This window comes from Xenopus laevis, chromosome 3L, assembly GCF_017654675.1.
Source record: "Xenopus laevis strain J_2021 chromosome 3L, Xenopus_laevis_v10.1, whole genome shotgun sequence".
NCBI lineage: Eukaryota > Metazoa > Chordata > Amphibia > Anura > Pipidae > Xenopus > Xenopus laevis.
The window spans coordinates 147,938,242-147,964,763 of record NC_054375.1 but is presented as its reverse complement, the minus strand read 5'-3'; the positions used below and the strand labels follow the sequence as shown (position 1 = coordinate 147,964,763).

The 26,522-nt window shown below is 41.3% G+C and overlaps 1 protein-coding gene across 3 annotated transcripts in view; it reads left to right on the top strand.

Moving 5' to 3' along the window:
* LOC108710367 (beta-1,3-galactosyltransferase 2) overlaps window positions 1-26,522 on the top strand; it is a 44,418-nt gene that overhangs the window by 10,359 nt on the left and 7,537 nt on the right. Inside the window, exon 1 of one of the 3 annotated variants that reach the window (XM_041587241.1) lies at window positions 3,448-4,131. The exons of 1 other annotated variant lie outside the window; for it this stretch is intronic. Coding sequence is in view for 1 of the 2 variants with exons in the window: in XM_041587239.1 (XP_041443173.1) it covers window positions 11,642-11,722 (81 nt within the window). In the remaining variant the exon portion in view is untranslated. Of the gene's footprint in view, window positions 1-3,447; window positions 4,132-11,056; window positions 11,723-26,522 lie in introns of those variants that run through there. One more of the 3 variants, XM_041587239.1, reaches the window with a different exon arrangement.

Genomic DNA, 26,522 nt, shown 5'->3' with positions numbered 1-26,522 from the left:
AAAGGACCAGTAACATCATTTTTTTTCCAAAAAAAAACACCACGAAAAAAACCCCCCACCAAAATGTAACTTTAAAATCGCATAGCCTTTATTAAGAAATAACTTACCGAAATCCGCTTGCGATCCTCTTCAGAAAAGGCGACAGGTCGACGATCCATCGTGCAGCGCTCGATTTCTCCTCCCTGGCTATCTCCTATAAGGAAGGCAGGGAGGAGGAATCGAGCGCGGCACAATGGATTGCCAGATCGCCTTTTCTGAAGAGAAGCGCAAGCGGAGTTTTCGGTAAGGTATTTCTTAATAAGGGCTGTGCGATTTTAAAGTTTAATTAGTCTTGGTGGGTTTTTTGTGGTATGCTAATGATTTCTTTTAAAAAAAACATTGATGTTACTGGTCCTTTTAATGCAGAAGTTCATTGTTATCTTAAATGGAGATATTTTCAGCCAAAACTTGCTCCTCCTAACTTTGACCCCAGGGAGAAGACCATCCTCTAGCTAAAACTTTAAAGACTTTTTTTCCTGGCCATCCTCTGTCATAATGGAGTAAAAATTTCCTAATGGGTTCCAAATGGATTCCTAGACCTGAAGGAAACAATCTTCAAGGCAGCAACTTGGTAAACCCTGAATATATTCATCAAAAATAATGTTCTGTCATTTTCTCAAGCTTAGCATGGCCAATCAGTTATTCTTCTATTTCTTTTCCTCGTCCTCTCTTCTCTTCTCTTCATTGCATTGGGATTTCATACCCATCGTTGGGTTTTTAAACAAGATGAACAGTTAAAGAGAAAACCATTATAATTTTTGACAAGATTTTCTTCTGCCTGCCCTCATTATTCTTAACGTGCCCCTCCATGTTTATTTTGTACTTGGATTTATCATTATATTGTGGTGAGCTAGGAAGGGCCTGAACATTAGCCATTTGCTTCTTTTTGTATTTATAGAGAGGAGGCCAGGAGAAGAGAATCTTGGTAATACAATAATGTTCTTTTATCTTCTGCCTTGGACCTCAGGCAGATACTACTTTTTTTGCAGGATCCATTGCTGTCAGTCTCACCAGGAAGGTGGCCTATAGGGGGGAGACAAGGTTTTTCTATCAATGGACCTCTGCATTATCTTTAAAGGAGAACTAAACCCTAAAAATTAAAATGTTTGAAAATGCCATATTTTATATATTGAATGTAGAGCACCAGCGTAAAGTTTCAGCTTGTCAATAGCAGCAATGATCCAGGACCTCAAACTTGTCACAGGGGGTCACCATCTTGGAAAGTGTCTGTGACACTCACATGCTCAGTGGGCTCTGATTGGCTGTTGAGAAGCTAAGCTTAGGGCTCGTCACTAATTATCCAGCAGAAAATGAGCTTCCCTGGCTGTAATATAAGCTGATGCTACAGGTTTGCTGATTATTAAATTCTGATGCTAATTGCACTGGTTTCTGTGCTGCCATGTAGTAATTATGTGTATTAATTACTAATCAGCCTTATATTGTGACATTTCTATTCTATGTGTACTGTATATTGTGAGTGGGTCCCTAAGCTCAGTAAGTGACAGCAGCACAGAGCATGTGCAGTGAATCAGCAGAAAAGAAGATGGGGAGCTACTGGGGCATCTTTGGAGACACAGATCTTTACTGCTAAAGGGCTGTGGTTGCCTTGGGCTGGTACAGAAGCACAAAACATCATGTACAACATTTCTACCTACTTCTTTTTTAATTAGGCTTTAGTTCTCCTTTAAGAATATTCTGATATTCGGATATTGCTCAAGGTTGATGCCAGTGCTTCCTATAAAAGGAATTTGAACATGCCCTGGGATTGTGTCCTGTTACGGGAAGGCAGCTGTCTCCATGTCTGGCAGGGGTACATGAGAATGCTGCTTGTGGAGTTGTAGCTTAGGTTTATTGAGTTGATAGGTCAGATTGAACCCTGCTATCAGTGTCTCCTAACTATAACATAAATAATACATAAAAAAACAAACAAATACAAAAAGTATTGTAGAAGTGAGTTTTTGTTTTGAACTATAACATAAAAATCCTTCTTGGCCTTTACAAGCATTGCAAGTGCTAGTAGGTTCACAGAAGCTGGAGGCAATGCTTAGCCAACTCCTGACTCGCCCATATCATTGTTTCACCTTCTGTCGGGTTTCCAAATCAAGAGATTAATTAATACATTTATGATTGAATAAAATGATATAAAATGTTATTATCCTTATAGAATATAACCTCAAAATGATATCGTTTGTTATAGATATTGGTAAGCGTGTTGATATTCGTATAGGTGTAATTGGTCACATGGTTATGGAAGAAATAAGTATTTTATTCCCGTTTTTTTTATACAATTTAATATTGAAAAATCTGGACTTAGGAAGAAATTCAGAGAGGTTCTTTATTTTTAGCTAGTGACAGAATGCTGAGACAGGTATTGACACAACCTTTAGAATAGGACCAATATTTGTGAAGTGTTTCTGTCTGAATGATTCCAAGTATCTCTGTTTACTAAGTCCAAAGAATAGAAATGACCTGAAGTTAGGAATCAGCTCATATATTTATATATATAGATATCATTATTCGTAGGATATGCCACATATAAGGTAACGTTAGGAATAGAATATCATATCCAAATATGTATAGATAGTAGAATTAAAATGGAATTATCCCATATTGATCAAAGATATATATCTATAGAGCTTTAAAAGGTCTGTTCTTACAGAAGACAGACGAAGCTATATGTTTGTTAAAAGGGTAATTATTTAGCTCTCCTGTGCTAGCCAGACACTTAGGGGCAAATTCACTAAGCGCCGAAGCGCCGAACGCTAGCGTTACTTCGCTAGCGTTTGTCATTTTCGTTACTGCGCAAATTCACTAACGAACGCTGGCGTAGTTTCGCTAGTGTTACTTCGCACCCTTACGCCTGGCGAAGTTTCGCTAGCGACGTAACTACGCAAATTCACTAACGCGAGCAGTGTACTGAACGCTACCTTTTACGCTAGACTTCCTTCGCCACCTCAGACCTGGCGAAGCGCAATAGAGTAGATAGCGATTGTTTCAAAAAAAGTAAAAAAATTTTCTAAGTCCCAAAAAACGCTGGCGTGTTTTCTACATTATGGGTGATAGGCTGAAAAAGATTGAAATTTTTTTTGGGGCTCCCCTCCTTCCCCCCTACATTTCCTGAATCATGGCAACTTACCTAGACAGTGGGCACATGTGTAGGGCAAAATAAAATTTTTATTTGATGATTTGAAGGTTTTCTAGCCATTTGTAGTGCTGATACGTATTCCTCCATTGAAATTTGAATTTCGCGCCGTATGCAAATTAGCCTTCGCTAGCGTAACTTTGCTTTACTTAGCGAATCAACGCTAATGCAACTTCGCAACCTTACGCTTCCCCTGAGCGCAACTTCGGATTTTACTGAATTTGCGAAGCTCTGGCGAAAATACACCTGGCGAAGTGTGGCGAAGTGCGGCAAAGTTACGCCTGCCGCAACTACGAATCTTAGTGAATTTGCCCCACAGAGACACAACTATATTGACCAAGATGACCAACTGTTTGCCAGAATAACTGACTTTATCCAGCTGTGTATTCCCAAGTATTGGAAGGTATTAAGAGATTACTGACCATTGTCTACTCAAAATGAAATGTAAACATATTGTTTATTGAAAGGCCGGCAGGTCAAAGTTTATTTGGGGAGATTTTGAATAAAATATATGTAAGACAATAGTGCCCCCTGCTGGAAAATGTTACACATCATTAAGGAAAAAAATGGACAATGTATATATTGATTTATGGAGATTCACTGAGTAATATTTTACCCAGTGACTTCCCCATCATTTCCGATTGGGTAGTAGCTAATCCTTTAGGGACTGGATGATAGATAAGAACAGGATATAATGGGAAACACGGGAATAGAAAAGAAAAAAGGAAAAAAGTAGATGGAGGAAAAGAACTAGAGAAAGGAACTAAGAACAGGAGAGAAACTAAGAACTGGAAGACAATTGGGGAAGAACTTTCAAAAATTTTAGAAGACAGGATTCAGATCCCACACACGCAATCTCATACTTAAAGCAATTGCTAAGCACTCTGCCAGATCAGACAACTGCAAGGATAGAAAGGATAACATTGTACGCCAACAGAATCCTATACTTGGTAATTATAAATTTCAATTATATTAAAGCACATTGAGCTATACACTTGGATATTTGTTGATTCTATATATATATATATATATATATATATCATATAGTCAGACTCTAATAGACACTAACTTCAATGGAGTTGCAAACCATTGACACATGTATTTATTGTGGGTCCATACGTTTCCCAAGATATTATTAAAGAGATTGGTTAATATAAAAGTTTCATTAATTTCCAATTTTCGTATTCCTTCCTTTGTTTTCCAATGGCGTCGTTGTTATAGTCAAATATAATGTGGGCTATTCTTGTGATTATGCATTGAAGAGGCTAGACAAATTAGATCATTTTTATATCCGCTTTGTTTTCAAAATAGCCTGTGTATTATAACTAAGCCTCGCTGAAAGTAAATGTATGCCATGTAGAGGTTGCACAACTTACTGCAATTAATAGTTTTCAACTGTGTTCAATTTTGCTCTGAATTTATATAGTCAGCTTATATCAAGAAGTGTTTTGTGATTTTATTCTTATAACAACTTTATATATTTTTAATAAATTAATTATTTTAATTTGTTGTCATGATTTTTCACTCTTTGTATCAGTAGCTTGGAGAAGACTCAATAATATTGAACTTAATCGGGCATATTATAATAAGATTTCCTCCTATTACAATTTTTCAGGAAATTTTAATTTTGATTTTTATATTTCGGTTACTGTTTATGTGACTGTAATTATCTATCATAAATAGCCCGACACTTCAGAAGCCTATGTTGATAAACTGATTCCCGTTTTATACCTTGTATTTGGCTATGAAACTTTTCTTCGTGTTCCATTGTCAGGGTTCCAGTAGGAGTATCAGAGAATAACTAGGTACATTATTATTCTTGCTTGAACTGACCAGGTCTATCTATAGATGTGAATTCAATGCAGAGCTTAGGGGTTTGTCTCCAGCTCAGCTTCTCTCTAACACAGTTAACATTCTGATTTTGTCAGTTCTGAGACGGCCTGAATGGAAAGGTGAGCAATAAAAAGTAGCAATAACAATATGGTTGTAGCTTTACAGAGCATTTGTTTTTAGATGGGGTCAGTGACCCCCATTTGAAAGTTATATTGAAAAGAGTTAGATACTCCTGATTAACACTTAGTTCGAGTGAAGGAATAGAAGAAAAAATACTTCGAATTTCGAAGTGTTTTTTTTGGCTACTTCGACCATCGAATGGGCTACTTCGACCTTCGACTACGACTTCGAATCAAACGTTTCAAACTAAAAATCGTTCGACTATTCGACCATTCGATAGTCGAACTACTGTCTCTTTAAGAAAAAACTTCGACCCCCTAGTTCGCCACCTAATAGCTACCGAAGTCAATGTTAGCCTATGGGAAAGGTCCCCATAGGCTTGGCTATCTTTTTTTGGTCGAAGGATAATCCTTTGATCGATGGATTAAAATCCTTCGAAGGATTTAATCGTTCGATCAAACGATTATTCCTTCGATCGAACGAATTGCGCAAAATCCTTCGACTTCAATATTCGAAGTCGAAGGATTTTAATTCGCCAGTCGAATATCGAGGGTTAATTAACCCTCGATATTCGACCCTTAATACATCTGCCCCTTACTTATTTATCCCTTTAGTGGAATTGAGGTCTGAAATTTTTCAGATAAAGTTAAATTGATTAAAAAAGAAAGAAAGAACCCCTCCTCCACCAGTGCTGAAATTCCACAATGTTATCTAAAATGTTACTATATAAGGTACCACCCTTGATTAAAATAAATGCCACTCCCAACTTAACCTCGATACGGGGGTTAACCAGATTTTATATTAAAGTGCTAGTGCTTTTGATATTAATAAATATATGAATATCTAAGTGGAGTACATTTGATAGTACCTTAAAAAGCTATGTACATTAAAGTGCTAGGTATGATAAATTATAATCAGTTGATTATTAAGTTCAGACAATTAATAGTTTTTAAAGTGCAATGCTATTGATTAATTCAATTCATACGTTTTGCAGTAAATTAGTTAATTCCCTAATTAATTATGAATTATTAAAGTGCAGTGCTAATAAATAAATTGTCCCACATAATAGTGATTTAATAGTAAAATTTATTGTGACCAGTTAAGTATTTAAGGATAAATTAATTCCATTGGACTCAGTTTAAATGAAAATATTAAGAAAAGGAAAAAGAGAAGGTGGAGTTGTCCCAAAAACTTCTGCCTATATCATTACTAATCCTGGGACACCAGAAAGATGGAGAAAGGCAGGGTAACCTAGTGGGACATTCACTAAGATTCGTAGTTGCGCCAGGCGTAGTTTCGCCAGCGCTCCGCAAATTCACTAAAATCTGAAGTTGCGCTCAGGGGTAGCGTAAGGTTGCGAAGTTGCGCTAGCGTTGTTTGCGAAGCGAAGTTACGCTACCGATGGTTAATTTGAATACGGCGCCAAATTCAAATTTCAATGGAGGAATACTATTTTACTATACTATTTTTTTTTAAGAAATCCCTATCTACTCTATTGCGCTTCGGCTGGTCTGAGGTGGCGAAGGAAGTCTAGCGTAAAAGCGTTCAGAACAATGCGCGCGTTAGTGAATTTGCGTAGTTACGTCCATTGCGCAAATTCGCCAGGCGTAAGGGTGCGAAGTTACGCCAGCGTCCGTTGCAAAGAAACGAAAATGCCCAACGCTAGCGTTAGGCGCTTCGGCGCATAGTGAATTTGCCCCCAAGACTGTGGTCTCAATTTTAACTTGCCCTAACTTATGAAGAACTGTCTTAACCTCAAAAACCACAAACCAATGGTCCCTTAGGAATCCCAGTGCGGGACTGCAATAGAAGAGGGAGATTGAACCGGATGCCAATTTGAACCTCAGCCCACCCTGCCTGACCAATTTTGTGTTTAAATTAGAAGGCTTTTAAGCTAAAATATCTTAAAAAACAATTCACACAGCAGATATTCCACCAAATTGCGTTTCGCTAAAATGGCTTTTTCAAGGTGATTAGCGGCTGCACCACGATCCCCTGTTTAAATAACTTCCGTGTTCTACGTCACACCCAAGGTCCCGTGAGAGTGTTGTTGACTCGCATACTATTCTATACCGTGAACTTGAGGGACGTCGTACGCTACATTAACATAGAGATTGAACTGCGCATACTCCCTCAGGCAATTCCTTGGGATTGATGTCACACAGTTCTATATCCAATTATATGCGCTCGAACTTAGTCAGCTTTTGTATTACAAAAACCAGAGGGGATCCCGATGTGAGAGCCAACCAAATGTTTCTGCTGTGACTATTAGGGCTCTTACTGACGAGCGGTTGAAGCTGCGCTCCCCTGCGTTCCGTTTTTCTGCGTTCAGCCGCAGGGGAGCGCAGGAATAGACGCATTAAGCTTTTTTCAATGGGGCTGTACTCATACAGGCGCGTGTAGGCGCAGAACGCAGGAAAAATGCAGCATGTTGCGTCTCAACCTGCTTTCGGCGCCTACACGCGACTGTGTGAGTACAGCCCCATTGAAAAAACCTAAATGCGTCTATTCCTGCGCTCCCCTGCGGCTGAACGCTGAAAAACGGAACGCAGGGGAGCGCAGCTTCAACCCCTTGTCAGTAAGAGCCCTTATATTGCAATCATTTAAAGGTGATATGACTACATTTCATTATATGGGTTGTTACTTATGAATTCACATTAGTCTTTTGGGTGATTAAATCCCCCAATTTATAGATTTCTATTTTAATATAATTATATTTTATGTACAGTGAAATAATACGTGTGTTCCCAAAGGGGAATTGACCCCATATTCACCCTTGTAAATGATTCATGAATTTTCTTCATGATTTAAATATATCATAATTAAAATGAATTTTTATTAGTTAAGTCAATTAAAAATTGAATAAAATACATGAAATACTGTAAATATTAAAACCATGATTAAATGAAAGCTGTGTATAGATTGTTTGCATTTATTCCCTTGGGGGAAATGGTATCTAATTTAAAAATCCAGTAGCTTTCCCATTTGAGGAGGGCTTGTTCCAGATTACCTTTGCGTATTCCTAAATTTAATTTCTCCAATGCCCAAAATTTTATCTTTGTCGGATCCATGTTATAGAATACTTTAAAGTGGTATCTGCAACAGTAGACAGTGTTTTATGATTCTTATTTACTTTCCCGGCAGTTCTAATGGCCCTGCAATGTTGTTGTAACCTCATTTTCAACATCTGTGTCGTCATGCCTGTATATTTTTTATGGCATGGGCATTCTTTTTATGTGACGTCAATCCCAAGGAATTGCCTGAGGGAGTATGCGCAGTTCGATCTCTTTGTTAATGTAGCACACGACGACCCTCAAGTTCACATGATAGAATAGTATGCGAGTTAACAGCACTCTCGCGGGACCTTGGGTGTGACGTAGAACACAGAAGTTATTTAAAGGGCATGTAAAGGCAAAAAAATAAAATCCCATTTTTACTTTCTTTAATGAAAAAGAAACCTATCTCCAATATACTTTAATTAAAAAATGTGTACCGTTTTTATAAGAAACCTGACTGTATGCAGTGAAATTTTCCCTCCATTTACTGCTGTGGATAGTAATTGTCAGACGGTCCCTAACTGCTGAGCAGGGAAACAATCATACTTATGTACAGCAGGGGGAGCCCCCGCCTTACTTCCCAGCCATGCAGAACTCAAGCAGCTTTGTTTATGACGATCCCTAAGCAGCCCAGACCACACTGAGCATGTGCACAGTCTTAGTCTTGCAAAGATCTTTAACAAAGTCACAAGATGGTGACCCCCTGTGGCCAACTTTGACAGCATAAATCATTTGTTTGATTAGGCTTGTGGTGCAGTAAGTTTATGTTTGATATACAAAATACAGCATTTCTAGCCTTATTCTATTTTAGACTTTACATGCCCTTTCAACAGGGGATTGTGGTGCAGCCGCTATTCGCCTTGAAAAAGCCATTTTAGCGAAACGAGCGTTGGCAGAATATCTGCTGTGTGAATTGTTTTTTAAGATATTTTAGCTTAAAAGCCTTCTAATTAACACGAAATTGGTCAGGCAGGGTCGGCTGAGGTTCAAATTGGCATCCGGTTCAATCTCCTTCTCCCTCTTCTATTCCAGTCCCGCACTGGGATTCCTAAGGGACCATTGATTTGTGGTTTTTGAGGTTAGGCCAGTTCTTCATAAGTTAGGGCAAGTTAAAATTGAGACCACAGTCTTGGTTACCCTGCCTTTCTCCATCTTTCTGGTGTCCCAGGATTAGTAATGATATAGGCAGAAGTTTTTGGGACAACTCCACCTTCTCTTTTTCCTTTTCTTAATATTTTCAGTTGAACTGAGTCCAATGGAATTAATTTATCCTTAACTGGTCACAATGAATTTTACTATTTATTAAATCACTATCATGTGGGACAATTTATTTATTAGCACTGCACTTTAATAATTCATAATATATTAAGGAATTAACTGATTTACTGGAAAACGTATGAATTGAATTAATCAATAGCATTGAACTTTAAAAACTATTAATTGTCTGAACTTAATAATCAACTGATTATAATTTATCATACCTAGCACTTTAATGTGCATAGCTTTGTAAGGTACTACCAAATGTTCTCCACTTAGATATTCATATATTTATTAATATCAAATGCACTAGCACTTTAATATAAAATCTGGTTAACGCCAGTATCGAGGTTAAGTTGGGAGTGGCATTTATTTTAATCAAGGGTGGTACCTTATATAGTAACATTGGGGAATTTCAGCACTGGAGGAGGAGGGGTTCTTTCTATCTTTTTTTAACCCCATTTGAAAGTTGGAAAGAGTCGAAAGAAGGAAGCAAATAATTCAAAAACTATAAAAAAAGAAAAATTGAAGTTAAAGGTGAAACACCTCTTTAATATTTGGTGTACCTTTGAAGTTGGTCATAGGCCACAGGCTAGAAGAGCTGGAATTTCAGGTCTTTTATTGCATGCAATTATACTGTCTGCACAAGGGAAGCAGCTGCCTCCCCCTTGATCAGATCTGATGCTTAAACTGCTGATGACAACAGGCTTGAACTGGTGGGTGCAGGGCCACGCCATGCCCCACCCCCCTTGAGCACACGTAAATTAAACCTACCTTCAGCATGTCGGGGGATGGAGATCAGTGGCCTGGGGGTATGGAACTACCCACCCTACCCTATCCTAGTCCTACCTTACCCCTGTCCTACCCAACCCCAGTCCTACCCTACCCCTGTCCTACCCTACACCAGTCCTACCCTACCCCACCTTACCCCAGTCCTGCCCTACCCCAGTCCTACCCTACTCCAGTCCTACCCTTCCCTACCCCAGTCCTACCCTTCCCTACCCCAGTCCTACCCTACCCCAGTCCTACCCTTCCCTACCCCAGTCCTACACAACTGTCCCCCAGTCCTTCCCTACCCCAGTCCTACCCTACCCCAGTCCTACCCTACCCCAGTCCTACTCTGAGTGACAATGGGAAAGCCATCTCAAGGTAGCACAGGGCCCAGGATCACCTGCAACTCTGATGGTAGGTGTTCCCTCTATCTCTAAGGTATTTAGAAAGTACCACATCCAGGACCACTCCTGCCATGAGGCGAGGTGAGATTCTTGCCTCAGGCGGCAGCGAGCGGCCAGTTGCAAGGGGCGGCAAAAAGCTGCCTCTTGCAACTTTAAGAGTCAAATTTCTGGGTTTTAACCTGGAAATTTGGCTCTGCTAGTGCAAAGAGCACAATTGTGCTCAATGCACTTGCGATGCTGCCCCCTTTTGACTTGCTCCGATGCTGATTTTTAAGTGCGAAGCGGGAGAAGGGGGGCTGTACCTGGGCTGCTGCCTCAGGCGGCAGCAGCCCCAAAATCGGTGCTGACCACATCACATGGCCTCTGCTGGCCATTAATAATGTGTGTGCTTCTTTAAGTCTAAGGGAAGTCCAAATACAATACCATGTCTATGGAAGGGCATACCTCAATCCTCTCTGATAGTCCGTCTCATTAATGTATGGTGCTGAAGCCATTTATCAGATGTAAATCTTTGCTTTCCGGAAAACTGTTGGATAGAGAGAAAAAATACCCCTATAGCTTTGCTCCTTGTCCAAGACCAAGACTGCGCAAATGCGCAGTTAATGGGATTCGTAGTAGATGCATGCGCAAAATATCCATCTACTCCTTTGTGAGCAGGATCAATTAGTGCACGTGCATTTAGTATTGTGGCCCCATAACGGAGGGCGAATGATGCCTACTCAGCCGACCCCTAGTTCCGGCCCTTTTTTCAACTACCTCTTGTCAGGCAGAAACCCTACAGGAGATCTAAAGAACAGCATTTGGAAAGTTACATAAATATGGGAGTCTTTCCCAGCAGCCCTAGCGCCCAAAGGCAGGTTTAACTACAATAAAGTAGAAACCATTAACAAAAAAATACATTTGTATTAATACATATTTTGGTTCCTACCTCCCCAAAAATTAAGCTTACAATCTTATGATTAAAAATAAAAAACACACATAAAAACAGGTAAAATAACATCAAAAGCTTATAAAAAAAAATGGGAAATGTTAAATGTGATCTGCTGCAGGTTTTAGCCAGCACACACCCAAACTTTCCAACATGGGAACGGATACACTTGGTGAGTAATAGCTGTGGGTTTTATGTGATGCTGGGCAAAATGTAAAGATTGGACAGAAATGGTCATTTCTAAACAACTTGTCAATTGATCCTCATTATTTATTTATTGTAGGTTTTTTTTAACGTGTTTTTATTTAATATTTTATCACATAATAAAGTTCGTTTCCATTATGCAGTTTCGTACATAATAATAAGAATAAGTTCTTAACATTTCTTTTAAACAATATATAGTAACAGTGTGAGAACTTTAGCTCAAAATTAAGTATATGATCCTATGTAGGAATTAATGGGTATGTAGCTAACAATCTATTTATTTGATGACTCCTGGGGGGTGCGAAGTCCAGTCTGTCTTGTTCCTGTTGTTCCAGAGCTCCAATAGCTGATGCAGTTTCCCCTTTGCCAGGAAACTAGGGGAAGTTTGGAAGCTCCTGCGCTCGCTCTGGTTTTAATTTACAGTCTGTCAGTGAGCGAGCGCAGGAGCTGAAGAGGGGAGCTTTACAAAAGGCAGCAAAGGATCGGGTCTGTCTGACTTAGGTCTGTACTAAGGCATAAAGCAAAAGACTCATTTTATTTTGACTTTAAACTACATCCTGTATTTTTTTTTATCTGTCTAACCCAGTGTACTCAATACATGTAAATGATGTTGTCACAATGTGGGTCACGAAGGAGGCGCATGCGCATTAATGACGGAGCACAAGGCGGAAGTGACGCGCCAATTTGAAAATGACGGCGGCAAACTCATATAAGGGGCGAAAATTACAAACGCTTGTGCACAAATTCACATGGCCTCTGCTGGCCATTAATAATGTGTGTGCTTCTCTACGTCTAAGGAAAGTCCAAATACAATACCATGTCTATGGAAGGGCATACCTCAATCCTCTCTGATAGTCCGTCTCATTCACTTATGGTGCTGAAGCCATTTATCAGATATAAATCTTTGCTTTCCGGAAAACTGTTGGATAGAGAAACAAAATACCCCTATAGCTTTGCTCCTTGTCCAAGACCAAGACTGCGCAAATGCGCAGTTAATGGGATTCGTAGTAGATGCATGCGCAAAATATCCATCTACTCCTTTGTGAGCAGGATCAATTAGTGCACGTGCATTTAGTATTGCGGCGCCATAACGGAGGGGGAATGATGCTAACTTTGAATGCAAAGTGCAGGAGTCAGGAGGGAAATTGGCGCAAACAAAGTTAGCGATCAGGTTTAGACACGGGGTGACTATGCCCCCGATCCATATTAAAACAGGATATTTTCATCCAGAGCCAGACCCAGGCAGGCACCCTAGGCAACCTGGCCGGCCATGGTGCCGAAGTGGGACATGCATGCGCAAATAGACGCTTGCATGTACAGATGCTGGTGCACATGCGTGAATTGAAGTGGGTACGCACGCGCGAATTGGCGCAAGTCGACAGGAGCGAGCAGGTGCGGAAAGTCCAGACAGGAGAGAGGGGACCAGACTAGGGGGTAGGAGCCAGAGAAGTTACGTGCCTGGCTTTGCCTACTCTGCCGACCCCTAGTTCCGGCCCTGTTTTCAACTACCTCTTGTTAGGCAGGAACCCTACAGGAGATCTAAAGAACAGCATTTGGAATGTTGCTCTCAAATGGGGGTCGCTGACCCTATCTAAAAAAAACAAATGCTCTGTAAGGCTACAAATTTATTGTTATTGCTACTTTTATTACTCATCTTGCAATTCAGTCCCTCTCGTATTTATATTCCAGCCTCTTATTCAAATCAGTGCATGGTTGCTAGGGTAATGTGGACCCTAGCAACCAGATTGCTACAATTGCAGACTGGAGAGCTGCTGAATAAAAAGCTAAATAACTCAAAAACCACAAATAATAAAAAAATGAAAACCAATTGCAAATTGTCTCAGACTACAAATCTCTATATCATACTAACAGTTAATTTAAAGGTGAACACCTCCCCTTTAGGGAAGAAGAGGGACTGGAGAGGGAGATCTGGGTAAGGTCTGCAGTATGGTAGTTACGCTGCTGTGCAGGTTGGTAAATGACTACAGAGGATCATTACTAAGGCACAACAGTTCAGTATATCAGTAATAGTTGCACTGCTGCAGTTGGTCAGTACTATGGTACTGTAGTTTTATACTGGTACTGACTATAATGCGGCACATGATTATTATGTTCTAATGTTACTGCTACTCTGTATGTTTATGTTGGGTTTATTGCTGCAGCTGATCGTTTGTTTCAGTATATATGGGGGGATAGTGCTCAGTATGGCAGTTAAGTACATTGATACTGGGGGTTTGCTGCAGTTGGTGATTAGTATTAATGTAGCACACCCTTGAGTGAGACTAATATATATATGGGTAACTCCAGCACGCTCAGTGACACCCCATTGAACGGACCACAATAATGATAAACAGTGATATCCCTTTTCTTAAGCGTAACAAATAATCAGCAGGGATCCGACTATGATTTAAAATATTAAAGCAAGATCTATATGTATAACAATACACCAACCAACAATGACACCATTTAAATTGCTAATACAAAGTATGCAGAAAATATATGTGCTAAATGTTGTAACTTAATTTCCCTGTCACAGTCCCAGATGATTTGTGCACGTTGGGGCCCTTATTGAGTTTAGCTTATTGGCCAATAGCACCGATCCTTTCCTCTGTCGGTTAGCAGTATAACTCTATAAACTTAGTGAAGAAACACTTTCCTCCCAGGTGAGAAATGACTTGGCAGAGTGTATAGTTCAGCAACAGATGGATGAGCTCCTATTGTTTGATAATACACAGTTCCCCAATAGTGTGTGGTGTTGCAGGTTACTCACAGTCTGTGCTCCAAACTCTGTATCACCTTTAGTAACAGACCTCAGATGGGATGCAGGCAGCTCTGTTCTCTAGCAGCTGAAATCACCTGGGCCTCTTTGCAGCATGTCAGCCTAGGACTCTCCCACCAACTGCAGGCCGTTTCCCCCTGCTCCCTTTCTGGCTAGCACTGATAGCTCTTTTACAGGTGCTAGTCTAGGACTGGGATAGCAGGGTCAGCTTCTCCCAGTAGCAGCTTCCCCTGGGGCAGGATCCCTGCAGATGTCTCTCCCCTCCGGCAGCTCTCCCACGCAGAGCAGGTAGGCAGCAGTCAGCAGTTTTTCCCCCTGCAGGCACACACTTCTCTCCCTTTTTTATAGTCCAGCAGTGTGGTCCTCAAAACCTTTTGCGCCCTTTCTTATCATTGGTGGATTAAAGCCCCAGCCAGGTCCTCAGCTCTGAGGCATGCTGGGATATGTAGTCCTGTAGACTGTCTATGCAGCACTTGTTCATGTTTCTTGCTTTAGATAGGGGTGTTACATTAATATGATACTGTATCCTCAGCAGAGATTGGGTACAGGGGGTTGTAGTCCGCGCTAGCTGGGAACGGGGAGGGGGAGGGGGGACAGCTGCACCGAGAGTGTGGGCCCACTTGTGGATAAACGTGAAACTGGATTTGGTGCGCTGTATTCCCAAATGGCAATAGCCTAAAAATGAAATAGAAGAGGCCTAGATAGTGTATTAACCTTTATGTACACAGATATTTGTGCGCTCGGACTTACTCACATGGAGTTAGCGATAGTTAGGCAGTTCAGATCCGTGATCGCTCCCGAGTCGGGGTGTATTCTGTCCTCTCTGCTGCGTGCCTGGCGAGGAAAAGCTTACAATAGTGCCCCTGAAGAAGTATTCCAGGATACAAAACGCGTTGGGCTATGGGCGATACTAAAGCTCTGTAAAAGTTTTTATTTAATTATTTATTCCAATAAAAATATCCATTCATTCCCCTTAACGTGCCTGAATGTGTTAATGCCTAAAAAAGAATAAGCGGAGACAAACCCCTCACTCGGAAGCGTGGATAACAGGCTGAGAGCTACCCTCCGGAAGTGACAAGCGGTTGATCCATCGCCTACTGCCGAACTTCATCTCCCAGCTGAATTTGGTAAGAACGGCAAACCGCACCGGCGAATCCATCCACAAGGACTGCTGCATCGGACCGCTACCCCCAGAGGACCGAACGCGCCTTGATTATTCTTCGTCCGGTAAGCGCAGAAATTTTCTATCTTGCACCTAAACGCAAGCCGCTCTACACTATTGGAAGCTTTTCCTCGCCAGGCACGCAGCAGAGAGGACAGAATACACCCCGACTCGGGAGCGATCACGGATCTGAACTGCCTAACTATCGCTAACTCCATGTGAGTAAGTCCGAGCGCACAAATATCTGTGTACATAAAGGTTAATACACTATCTAGGCCTCTTCTATTTCATTTTTAGGCTATTGCCATTCGGGAATACAGCGCACCAAATCCAGTTTCACGTGTATCCTCAGCAACTCTGTATATTAACATGGGCTGTGTTTCTGTAAGTCTTCATTACATAGTGATTTAATTACTGACGTTTTTTAATACTGAAAGGCCCATTTGAACAATTAATGGAATTCTTTCACTTTATATTCATTTTCCATTCACCTGCACTTTGTGCGTTTAGTGTTTTACAAAGCTACACAGTAGGCTGATGATAAGTTACAAATCAAGCTCAAACTTTTGTCTAAGGGCAGAGACACACGCTGCTATTTCGGGAGACAAATCACTTCTTCGGGCGACTAATCTTCCCGAACTGCCTACACGCTGGTTAGAATCTAAAGCACCAGCGGGATGGCACTCAGATTGCTTCAGCTTTCCGAAGTCGCCCGAAGTTTCCTTGTGAGGCGACTTTTGAAAATAAAGCATTCCGAGTGCCATCCCTCTGGCGATTTACATTCTAGACCGTAGGAAAGGCAGTTCTAATTATGGCTAAGTAAATACTCAATACTTAATAAAATAAACTCCCGTGTTGTATCATCATATAGATCGGAATATCGCAACCAAAACTCAATTGCTATAGTATGTTCAGTACTGGTATATAATGAGGTTACATCCAACGTTAACCAACTATAACTCCCCATCCATTCTACATTTTGTACTATTTGCAGGTAATGTCCCGTATCTCTTAAGTATGAGGGTAGGGCTTTGACAATTGGTTGTGACATCATATCAATTATATTAGACAGTTTTTCATTAAGTCCATCTATGCCCGAGATAATTGGTCTCCCTTTTATGTTCTCTAAACCTTTATGAACCTTGGGTAATATATGAAAAATTGGTATCTTTGGAGTATCAACCACTATGTCCTTCAATTGATCTATACTAAAAACTTTGGCTATTACACCATAGTGAAATATTTGTTTCAATAATGCTTGATACTCACTAGTCGGGTTACATGGTAGGGGTTCATATGTTTCACAATCATCCAATTGTCTAGAACATTCTTTGAAGTAATCTAATCGATTCATTATTACTACTGAACCACCCTTATCTGAACCCTTAATGATGATATCCAAATTGTCCTTTAACTGTTTTAATGCCATACGTTCTGCTCTATTCAGGTTGTCATACTTCTTTCTATTTCTGGATCTGACCTTTATGTTTTGGTCTAATGTAATGAGGCAGGCCTGGACTGGGAATCTATATAGGCCCTGTCATTCCAAGTACACAGAGGCCCAAACAGACCAAAGAGACCGCTACCAGCCCACTATATGGTAAATTTCTATGGAGCCGTACAGCAGCCCCTCTGGCATTTGCCAGAACCCACAGATTGCCAGTCCGGGCCTGTAATGAGGTCCTGTTCCACAAGTTTCTGAAACAAGTCTATATAGTGTCCTCTATTAGAGGCTGGATAGAAGGAACTAGTGGGAAGATCTGTGTATCTAATTCTATCTGAATCAGTGTCTATAGTGTTTCAGTGCTCAAAGAAAGAAGAAAAGGAAATCATTTGAGAATGTGTCGGTTCTGTGTCTACCTGTTCATCACTGATGTGTTCAATAGGTGCTAAAGTCTCCGCATCTGTGGGATTAGGCTGCTCTCCAATGTGTTGGTGAAAACATCTCTTTAAAGTGAGTTTCCTAGTAAACTTATTTAAATCTAAAATAGTGGAAAAAAGTGGAAAATCATTATTGGGTGCTGTTAAAACATGTGACGATACATTTATAATATTACTTTTCTCATTACATTTTATAGTGTTGGGCACTTCTAGTTTTTTTCCCCACCCTCCAAAAATCTCTTCCTTTTAGCATTCTGTAAGAACCTAGGTTTCTCTCTCAAACTGGGCTCAGAATCCTCATCACTTGTATTAGCCATGTCTGAGAACGAGACCCGGGTAGAAGACATGTCAACCTGTGCAGTTTTAGATTTAGATTTCTTTTTCCCATTCCCAAAAGTTCTCTGTTTTTATTACAGATTTAGGGGATTGCGACAATCCATCTTTATGTCAGGTGTACACATTATCAAAATCTAATTTATCCCAGTTATATTTCTGCTGTTTATATTGCATAATATTGTTCTCATTTAAATTCAACTTTGTTCTCCATTTCTTATCACGTTGTAAAAAATCATTGTTCTTAGATAAACTATTTATCTCTGTCTACAATAAATTAATCTGTTTTCAATCCTGCATGTTTACTCTTTTCTCGACTCACTATTAAACCCATAAGAGACCTTGAACATTGTGTTAAAACCTCATTCCATGATGTAATAAAGTCCTGGTCATGTGAATCCACATAGAAGGAGGGGTATTTGTTAATTCTTAGTCCCCTAGGTATTCTTCCTTCATTTAAATATCGTTGCATTGTGGTGAAATCCCACCAAGTTTTCTGTTCCCTCATCATGAGTTTTTCCATCTTGTTAAACAATAATGGCATAGATTTTGTACCCACATCATGTTGGACAAAATTTCCACTTGTGAATAGAACATCCGCTCTGTTCTCCCGTGTAAGATTCAATGTATCAATATCATTCATACAGAATACTGCTGTGTCCTGTGTTTCCATAATCTGTTGCCCTGCCTGTTCCTCCATTGTGTTTAGCTGTGTTAAAATATATGCATATAAACTGATAAATATAAACATGTCTCTTTGAAATGTGATAAATAAATAAGAATATAAAATAGATCCTCCTTAGTATTGGTAAATGAATGGGCGCAAAGAGAAGAAGGGTAGAGGAACTGCAAGATAGCTGTAGTTTTTGAAATATGCCCTCTAATAGGTGTTCCCAGGATATAATGTTCCTCATAAAATCCCAGCTCTTTTTGTTTCCAAGAGGAATTTTATAATAGGGGAATAAGGCACATGTGCTTATCAACAATCATAGCAAAAGTGTAGGGTTACTCGGTGTAAGTCCTTAATCAGATATCTGTTGTCAAGTCTCATGAAATGGCATAAGGCAGAGAGTATAAAAATATATATAAATGGCAGAGCCACGTGCATAAACTGTTAAAGTCTCTCACCACGTGGCACTCTTCCTCCTTGAGCGTGTTCCCGTCCTCTTTGTCCGGATTTATTTAATGTCCCGCAACTAGGAAGGAATTATATATTTAAAGTTTGTGGGGGGGGCGTTATAGCCAAAGTTTCCCAGGCCCTCACTCGCTCCCAAACCTAGTTGTATGCAGCAAATCACGGCGCAAATGGCGCCCATCAATCTCACCTCTTGTTGTTAGGTGACGCTGTGCGTATTGGAGACCCCAGCAGAGATCCAGTCGGCAGACGTTCCTCCACCAACTGTCCCTGGTGTCCAGTGGTAAAACTCCTGTACAGCCGCACTGTCCCTTCTCCTGTTCAGCGCTGCTCAAAGCGGTTGCGCTCAAGGAACGATGCCTTCCCCAGTGTATCCTGTGGCGTGGTTGCGGCGCTCTGCTTTATACTCCAATATGCCTATAGCGCGTGTATCACGTGTCCCCGACGTCATCTCCCGGCGTCTCAGCGCGCCATGGAGCCAGCACCGAGGCACTCGTGTGTGTCACCGCCATTTCACTCACAATACCCTCACTTGTGTCCATAAAAACTGCCCAGTGCCATATTATTCCATTCAAATAGTGAGACGTGAACATGTAGGTTAAAGCCAGCATGGAGTATATAATGAGGACACTCGTGAGTCTCACATTTTCGGACAAGTGAGAGTGGAGAATTGGATCCGATGAGGATATAGAGAGAAGGAAAAGAAAACTCACAAGTCCATGATGTGGCCACTTTGTCAATGTGTCCATTCCTAATGGTGTGCTGGTTCCCTCTTACTGGTCTCCAATCCAGTGGACATCATATGTAGGGGGTTTAGCGGGCGAGAAAGCCATTCCACACTCATAGGATAAAATCAATATCCAGCTTGTATTCTTGCGCTCAGATGTTCAAACAGGAGTCTCAAGACAAGACTAAGGGGCAAATTCACTAAGATGCGAAGTTGCGCCAGGCGCAACTTCGCCGCGCTTCGCCGCACTTCGCCAGGCATAGTTTCGCCAGGGCTCCACAAATTCACTAAAATCCGAAGTTGCGCACAGGGGTAGTGCAAGGTTGCGAAGTTGCGCTAGCGTTGATTCGCTATATAAAGCAAAGTTACGCTAGCGAAGGCTAATTTGCATACGGCGCGAAATTCAAATTTCAATGGAGGAACACGTATCTGCACTACAAATGCCTAGAAAACCTTCAAATCAGCAAATAAAAATTTTATTTTGCCCTACACATGTGCCCACTGTCTAGGTAAGTTGCCATGAGTCAGGAAATGTAGGGGGGAGGAAGGGGAGCCCCAAAAAAATTTCGATCTTTTTCAGCCTATCAGCCATCATGTAGAAAACACGCCAGCGACTTAGAAAAAAAATTGACTTTTTTTTAAACAATCCCTATCTACTCTATTGCGCTTCGCCAGGTCTGAGGTGGCGAAGGAAGTCTAGCGTAAAAGGTAGCGTTCAGTACACTGCGCAAGTTAGTGAATTTGCGTAGTTTCGTCGCTAGCGAAGATTCGCCTAGCGTAAGGTTGCGAAGTAACACTAGCGAAACTACGCCAGCATTCGTTAGTGAATTTGCGCAGTAGCGAAAATGCCAAACGCTAGCGAATTAACGATAGCGTTCGGCGCTTCGCGCCTTAGTGAATTTGCCCCTATGAGAGCACATTAACAATATCAAAAAAGGTGGACTAACACACAGCGTATCGGCTCATTTTAAAAGTCACCATAATTCAGATAATTCTCTATTAACTTTTGTGGGGATCGTTCAGAAAAAGGCACTTTGGCGTGTCAGTGACATAATTAAATGAATATCTAAAGAAGAAACTTTTTGGATTCACAAATTAAAAACACTCACACCAAGTGGCCTAAATATTGAAATTGATTTGAAATGCTTTTTAAACGATTAATTCATTTATGTATTATTTATCGATTATCAAACGTTCATTAAGTTTTAAACCAAGGCAATTTATAAGAAGTTCATGTGTATAAATTGATTTATCTTTTAACGTACTAAATGTATTAATTGTGTCAATTGATGGAACCACCCACCGATTAGATAAATACCATTGAAGTGTATTGTGGGTAATTTCCCCTGAGGAAGTATTTTTTAATACGAAACGCGTTGGGCTCTAAGACGATTCTGCTACAAATAAAATTGTTTAACTTATAACGTCTTACAAATGTTAAGCCTAAAGGACTTGTATGCTGCTGTTCCGCAAGTTTGAAATCATTAAACAATTAGAAAAGCGCAGGACAAACCGGAAACGGCGCTTCAGTAAACGCATGAATGGAAATTTACCGGATAGTTACAGAAAGCCTATTTAAACTTTTCAAAAACGCACGCTCAACACTTATGGGGAAGCCATTGTTCACGGTGAAACGCGTCGGGCTGGCATAGGTGGACTGTGGGATACCTAGCTCCCATCTAGTCCCTACGTAGACGGACGACTGTGCTATATAGCACTTACTTTTACTATTTGCTATTACCAGCCAGGGGCAGATGCTTGAAATCTGCTCATAAATTGCAGTTTTTAATTTTGTGTTTTTATGGACACAGTCCAGCACTGCCAACAGTCAAGGTAGGCAGTGGGTGTGTATTTATAGGAGCGGTTTTATTGGTAGATTATAATAAAAGTTATATTTTAATAGAAACTTTCACATTAGTTATGCTGATGACCGAACTAGTTTGCTTGTGACCGTGGGACACAGTTCTTTCCTGTCTCCTACAATCAGTCTCTTTATCTTACCCTTTTCTAAACTTATAACGTGTTTGACCAAATCTTTAAGGTAACTAAACCCCATATGCCTTAAAAGAAAAATAGTGGGATACAGTGTACCAGCGTCTAACACAAGAGAACAGAAATCCGGCAACCAGAAGTGCTCCCCATTACAGACAATAAACACGCATGAAAGACTATTTACATGCAAAATGGAGAAGGAATGATCGTCAGAACGCAGCGTAATTACATTACCGGCCCTAAAAACGTATATGCGTCATTTATCTAGTGAGAATTTGGACACCGTATTTAAAATACGCTGCGTATTGACGTAAAGTGTGGTTTCAAACTTGCAGATCCCATAGAGTCTATTGATTTGGTAGTTTCTTGACGTATTGGTGTTTCTGCTAAAAAACGCAACGTATAAATGCTACGTCTGGCCTTGCCCTTAAAGTCTGCACCTGAATTACTGAGCTGCCAGACTCAAACACCAGACAGGGACATTCAACTTTACACTTAGATTTTGGAAAAACAGTAAAAGATAAAAAAAATGAAAAGTCATTGAAAATAGTCTTTATTTCTGGGGAACAATCTGAAAACAACTGAACTGGAAAATGTGTTTGGAAGGTGAACAACCCCTATAAAAATATTACTTTTCCTGAATTAGACTGTTATGTGTGAAAAGCTTGATTTCTTAAAATGAACTTTACCTCACTGTTCTGAACACACCCCTTTAGGGTCCATTTCCTGTACATCACTTCCTGTGTATAAAACTGTGGTAATGATTGATAGTTACACTTGATAAAGAACCTTTAGAGCTTCAAACAAAAAGCAAAAACCCAGCTGAATTCATCTGTAAATTCCTTCCTTTCTCTCTTCTCTACATTTTTCAGCATTTCTCTGCATCGTGCACTTTCTTTACTCCTATAGTAGTGCTGGGCAGCTATAACTGCTATCCCACAGCTCCAGTTCATTCCTAGAGACTATTATCCACTGTTACTATAGGCATCATCTCTCCTACTATACCTGCTATCCCACAGCCACACTCCCTTCCCAGAGACTATTATCCACTGTTACTATAGGCACCATCTCTCCCTACTATACCTGCTATCCCATAGTCACACTCCCTTCCCAGAGACTATTATCCACTGTTACTATAGGCGCCATCTCTCCTACTATACCTGCTATCCCACAGTCACACTCCCTTCCCAGAGACTATTATCCACTGTTACTATAGGCGCCATCTCTCCTACTATACCTGCTATCCCACAGTCACACTCCCTTCCCAGAGACTATTATCCCACTGTTACTATAGGCACCATCTCTCCCTACTATACCTGCTATCCCACAGTCACACTCCCTTCCCAGAGACTATTATCCACTGTTACTATAGACACCATCTCTCCCTACTATACCTGCTATCCCACAGTCACACTCCCTTCCCAGAGACTATTATCCACTGTTACTATAGGCACCATCTCTCCCTACTATACCTGCTATCCCACAGCCACACTCCCTTCCCAGAGACTATTATCCACTGTTACTATAGGCACCATCTCTCCCTACTATACCTGCTATCCCACAGCCACACTCCCTTCCCAGAGACTATTATCCACTGTTACTATAGACACCATCTCTCCCTACTATACCTGCTATCCCACAGTCACACTCCCTTCCCAGAGACTATTATCCACTGTTACTATAGGCACCATCTCTCCCTACTATACCTGCTATCCCACAGTCACACTCCCTTCCCAGAGACTATTATCCACTGTTACTATAGGCGCCATCTCTCCTACTATACCTGCTATCCCACAGTCACACTCCCTTCCCAGAGACTATTATCCACTGTTACTATAGACACCATCTCTCCCTACTATACCTGCTATCCCACAGTCACACTCCCTTCCCAGAGACTATTATTCCACTGTTACTATAGGCACCATCTCTCCCTACTATACCTGCTATCCCACAGTCACACTCCCTTCCCAGAGACTATTATTCCACTGTTACTATAGGCACCATCTCTCCCTACTATACCTGCTATCCCACAGTCACACTCCCTTCCCAGAGACTATTATCCACTGTTACTATAGACACCATCTCTCCCTACTATACCTGCTATCCCACAGTCACACTCCCTTCCCAGAGACTATTATCCCACTGTTACTATAGGCACCATCTCTCCCTACTATACCTGCTATCCCACAGTCACACTCCCTTCCCAGAGACTATTATCCACTGTTACTATAGACACCATCTCTCCCTACTATACCTGCTATCCCACAGTCACACTCCCTTCCCAGAGACTATTATCCACTGTTACTATAGACACCATCTCTCCCTACTATACCTGCTATCCCACAGTCATACTCCCTTCCCAGAGACTATTATCCACTGTTACTATAGACACCATCTCTCACTACTATACCTGCTATCCCACAGTCACACTCCCTTCCCAGAGACTATTATCCACTTATACTATAGGCACCATCTCTCCCTACTATACCTGCTATCCCACAGTCACACTCCCTTCCCAGAGACTATTATCCCACTGTTACTATAGGCATCATCTCTCCTACTATACCTGCTATCCCACAGTCACACTCCCTTCCCAGAGACTATTATCCACTGTTACTATAGGCACCATCTCTCCCTACTATACCTGCTATCCCACAGTCACACTCCCTTCCCAGAGACTATTATCCACTGTTACTATAGGCATCATCTCTCCTACTATACCTGCTATCCCACAGCCACACCCCCTTCTCAGAGGTCATTTTCTAATTGATACTGCTACTGAGTGGAGGTGCTGTGAGAGCTCTGAGGAGTTGTGACTTTTTCCCAGGCCCGGCTGGGTCTGGGGGTTAGTTTGTGGAATCCTTTCCTTAATTTTGCTGCCTTTCCCCAATTCATGGGGAAGAAAGTTATTATGCCTACAAGCCGCACAGTGAAGACCCGTTTGGGCAGCAGCAGGAGGGCTGCTGGTACTGGCATGGAGGTGACCGTGGAGCGTGCGGCAAAGGGCAATGTTTCCTGCTCCATTAAAGGAAAGAAAAAGACATTTAAAAGCTGTTCCCAAAGCGGCATGGAGAGTGACTCTGACTCTGTGGAACTGGATGCTGGTGTTGTAGTGACTGCAGGGAGCTGCGGAGCTGCAACAGAGGCAAGCCAGGAGAAGAGAACAGAGGTTGATGGGTACAAGATGGCTGCTGACAGTGAGAAGCCTAGGAGCCATGTGGCCCTGGAGGTTGCAGAAAGTGCCCTGAGTGACCTGGAAATGGCTACTGCCAGTGAGGAGCATGGAAGCTGTGTGGCCCAGGCGACTGAGCAGGTAATGGCCCCCATGGGGAAGGCAGAAACAAGTGAAAGTAATGTACACAAAGTGACTGAGACTGTGATACAATATGATACAATTATCAATGCATTGAAGGAGCTGAGGAGTTTGGAGGAGAAACAAAACCGTTTAAATAGAGACATTGATAAACTGCTAAAAGAAGTGAAGTCACTGAAAGGAGAGAGAAAAGACCAGTTTATACAGAAGTTGACTTTCCTAAATAAGGAATTGGAGGAGACAGAGACTTATATTAAAGACATTCTGAATGTTATTGAGCCATGGAAGGAGCTTTATGGAAACCGTCAGAGGTTTAAGGAGATGCAGGAAGGCAAAGTGACTGCTGAGAGACTGCTTAAAGTTGCTGAACTGCTTAAAGAAACAAAGAGTTCAAAAAATGATGCAGAATATTGCAGTAATGCAGATATAACTCAAAGTAGTCTTGTTAATACCAACTTAAACAATACTGATAATGTGTGTGCAACTGCTGTGAGTGCTGGGGGCAGTGAGGTGCAGGTGGATGCAATTAATGCAATGCATGCGAGTGATGAGGCTGCTTTGGCTGAGGGGGGAGGGGGAGTAAGTGCAATGAATGCGGTGAGTGCTGGGGGCAGTGTGGAGCAAGTTGCAGAGAGAGGTGCAGCTGAGGTGCATGTGGTTGATGCAATACAAGTGAGTGGGGGAGGGGAGGGAAAAAATGGTGTTTATTCTGCTGGCGAAAGCAATGTGCAAGGTGGGAGTGAGAGGGCTGCTGGTGGTAATGTTTGGGAAGGGAGGAGGTTCTTCGCACGTGAGAGGGATGATGACTCTGATGATCAGATTGATAAGAGAATAAATGTAGTTAAAATTAAGTGGGTGAATGAGAGAGAGGATTTCCCGGGGCGCAGGTTTGTTGCCAGAAACATAATTAAACGGTTGTTGGATTTCACCCCACAAGATATTTATGCTCTGACAAGTGTCACAGATATTGAATTTGATGTTAGTTTTAAATTATCCCAAGGGTTGGAGGAATTCTGGAGGAGGTATCATCTGAAGAAAGAGGCCAAGGAGTGGGAGGGGTTTAGGGTAATACCTGTCTCCAAACCTGAAACTAAAGTTGTGACTATAATGATGAAGAATGAGACGGTACATGAGCAGGACGTCCTCATATGGCTCAGGCTCCAGTGCACTGTCTTATCCCCCCTGGTGCGACTGTTTGATGAGGAGGGTTTCTGGGTTGGAGGTTATAAAGTCCAAGTGAAACATGTGCATGTAGAGCACAATGTTCAGAGACACCTCCCAAATTCTTTTTTCATTGGGAAAACAAGGGGTGTCTGCTTCTATGTGGGTCAGCCCAGACTATGCTATAAATGTGGGTCCAACAGGCATTATGCCATGAAATGTAATGTACAGAAATGTGCTTTGTGTGGGGAGACTGGGCACCCGAGCAAAGAATGTGCCCAAGCA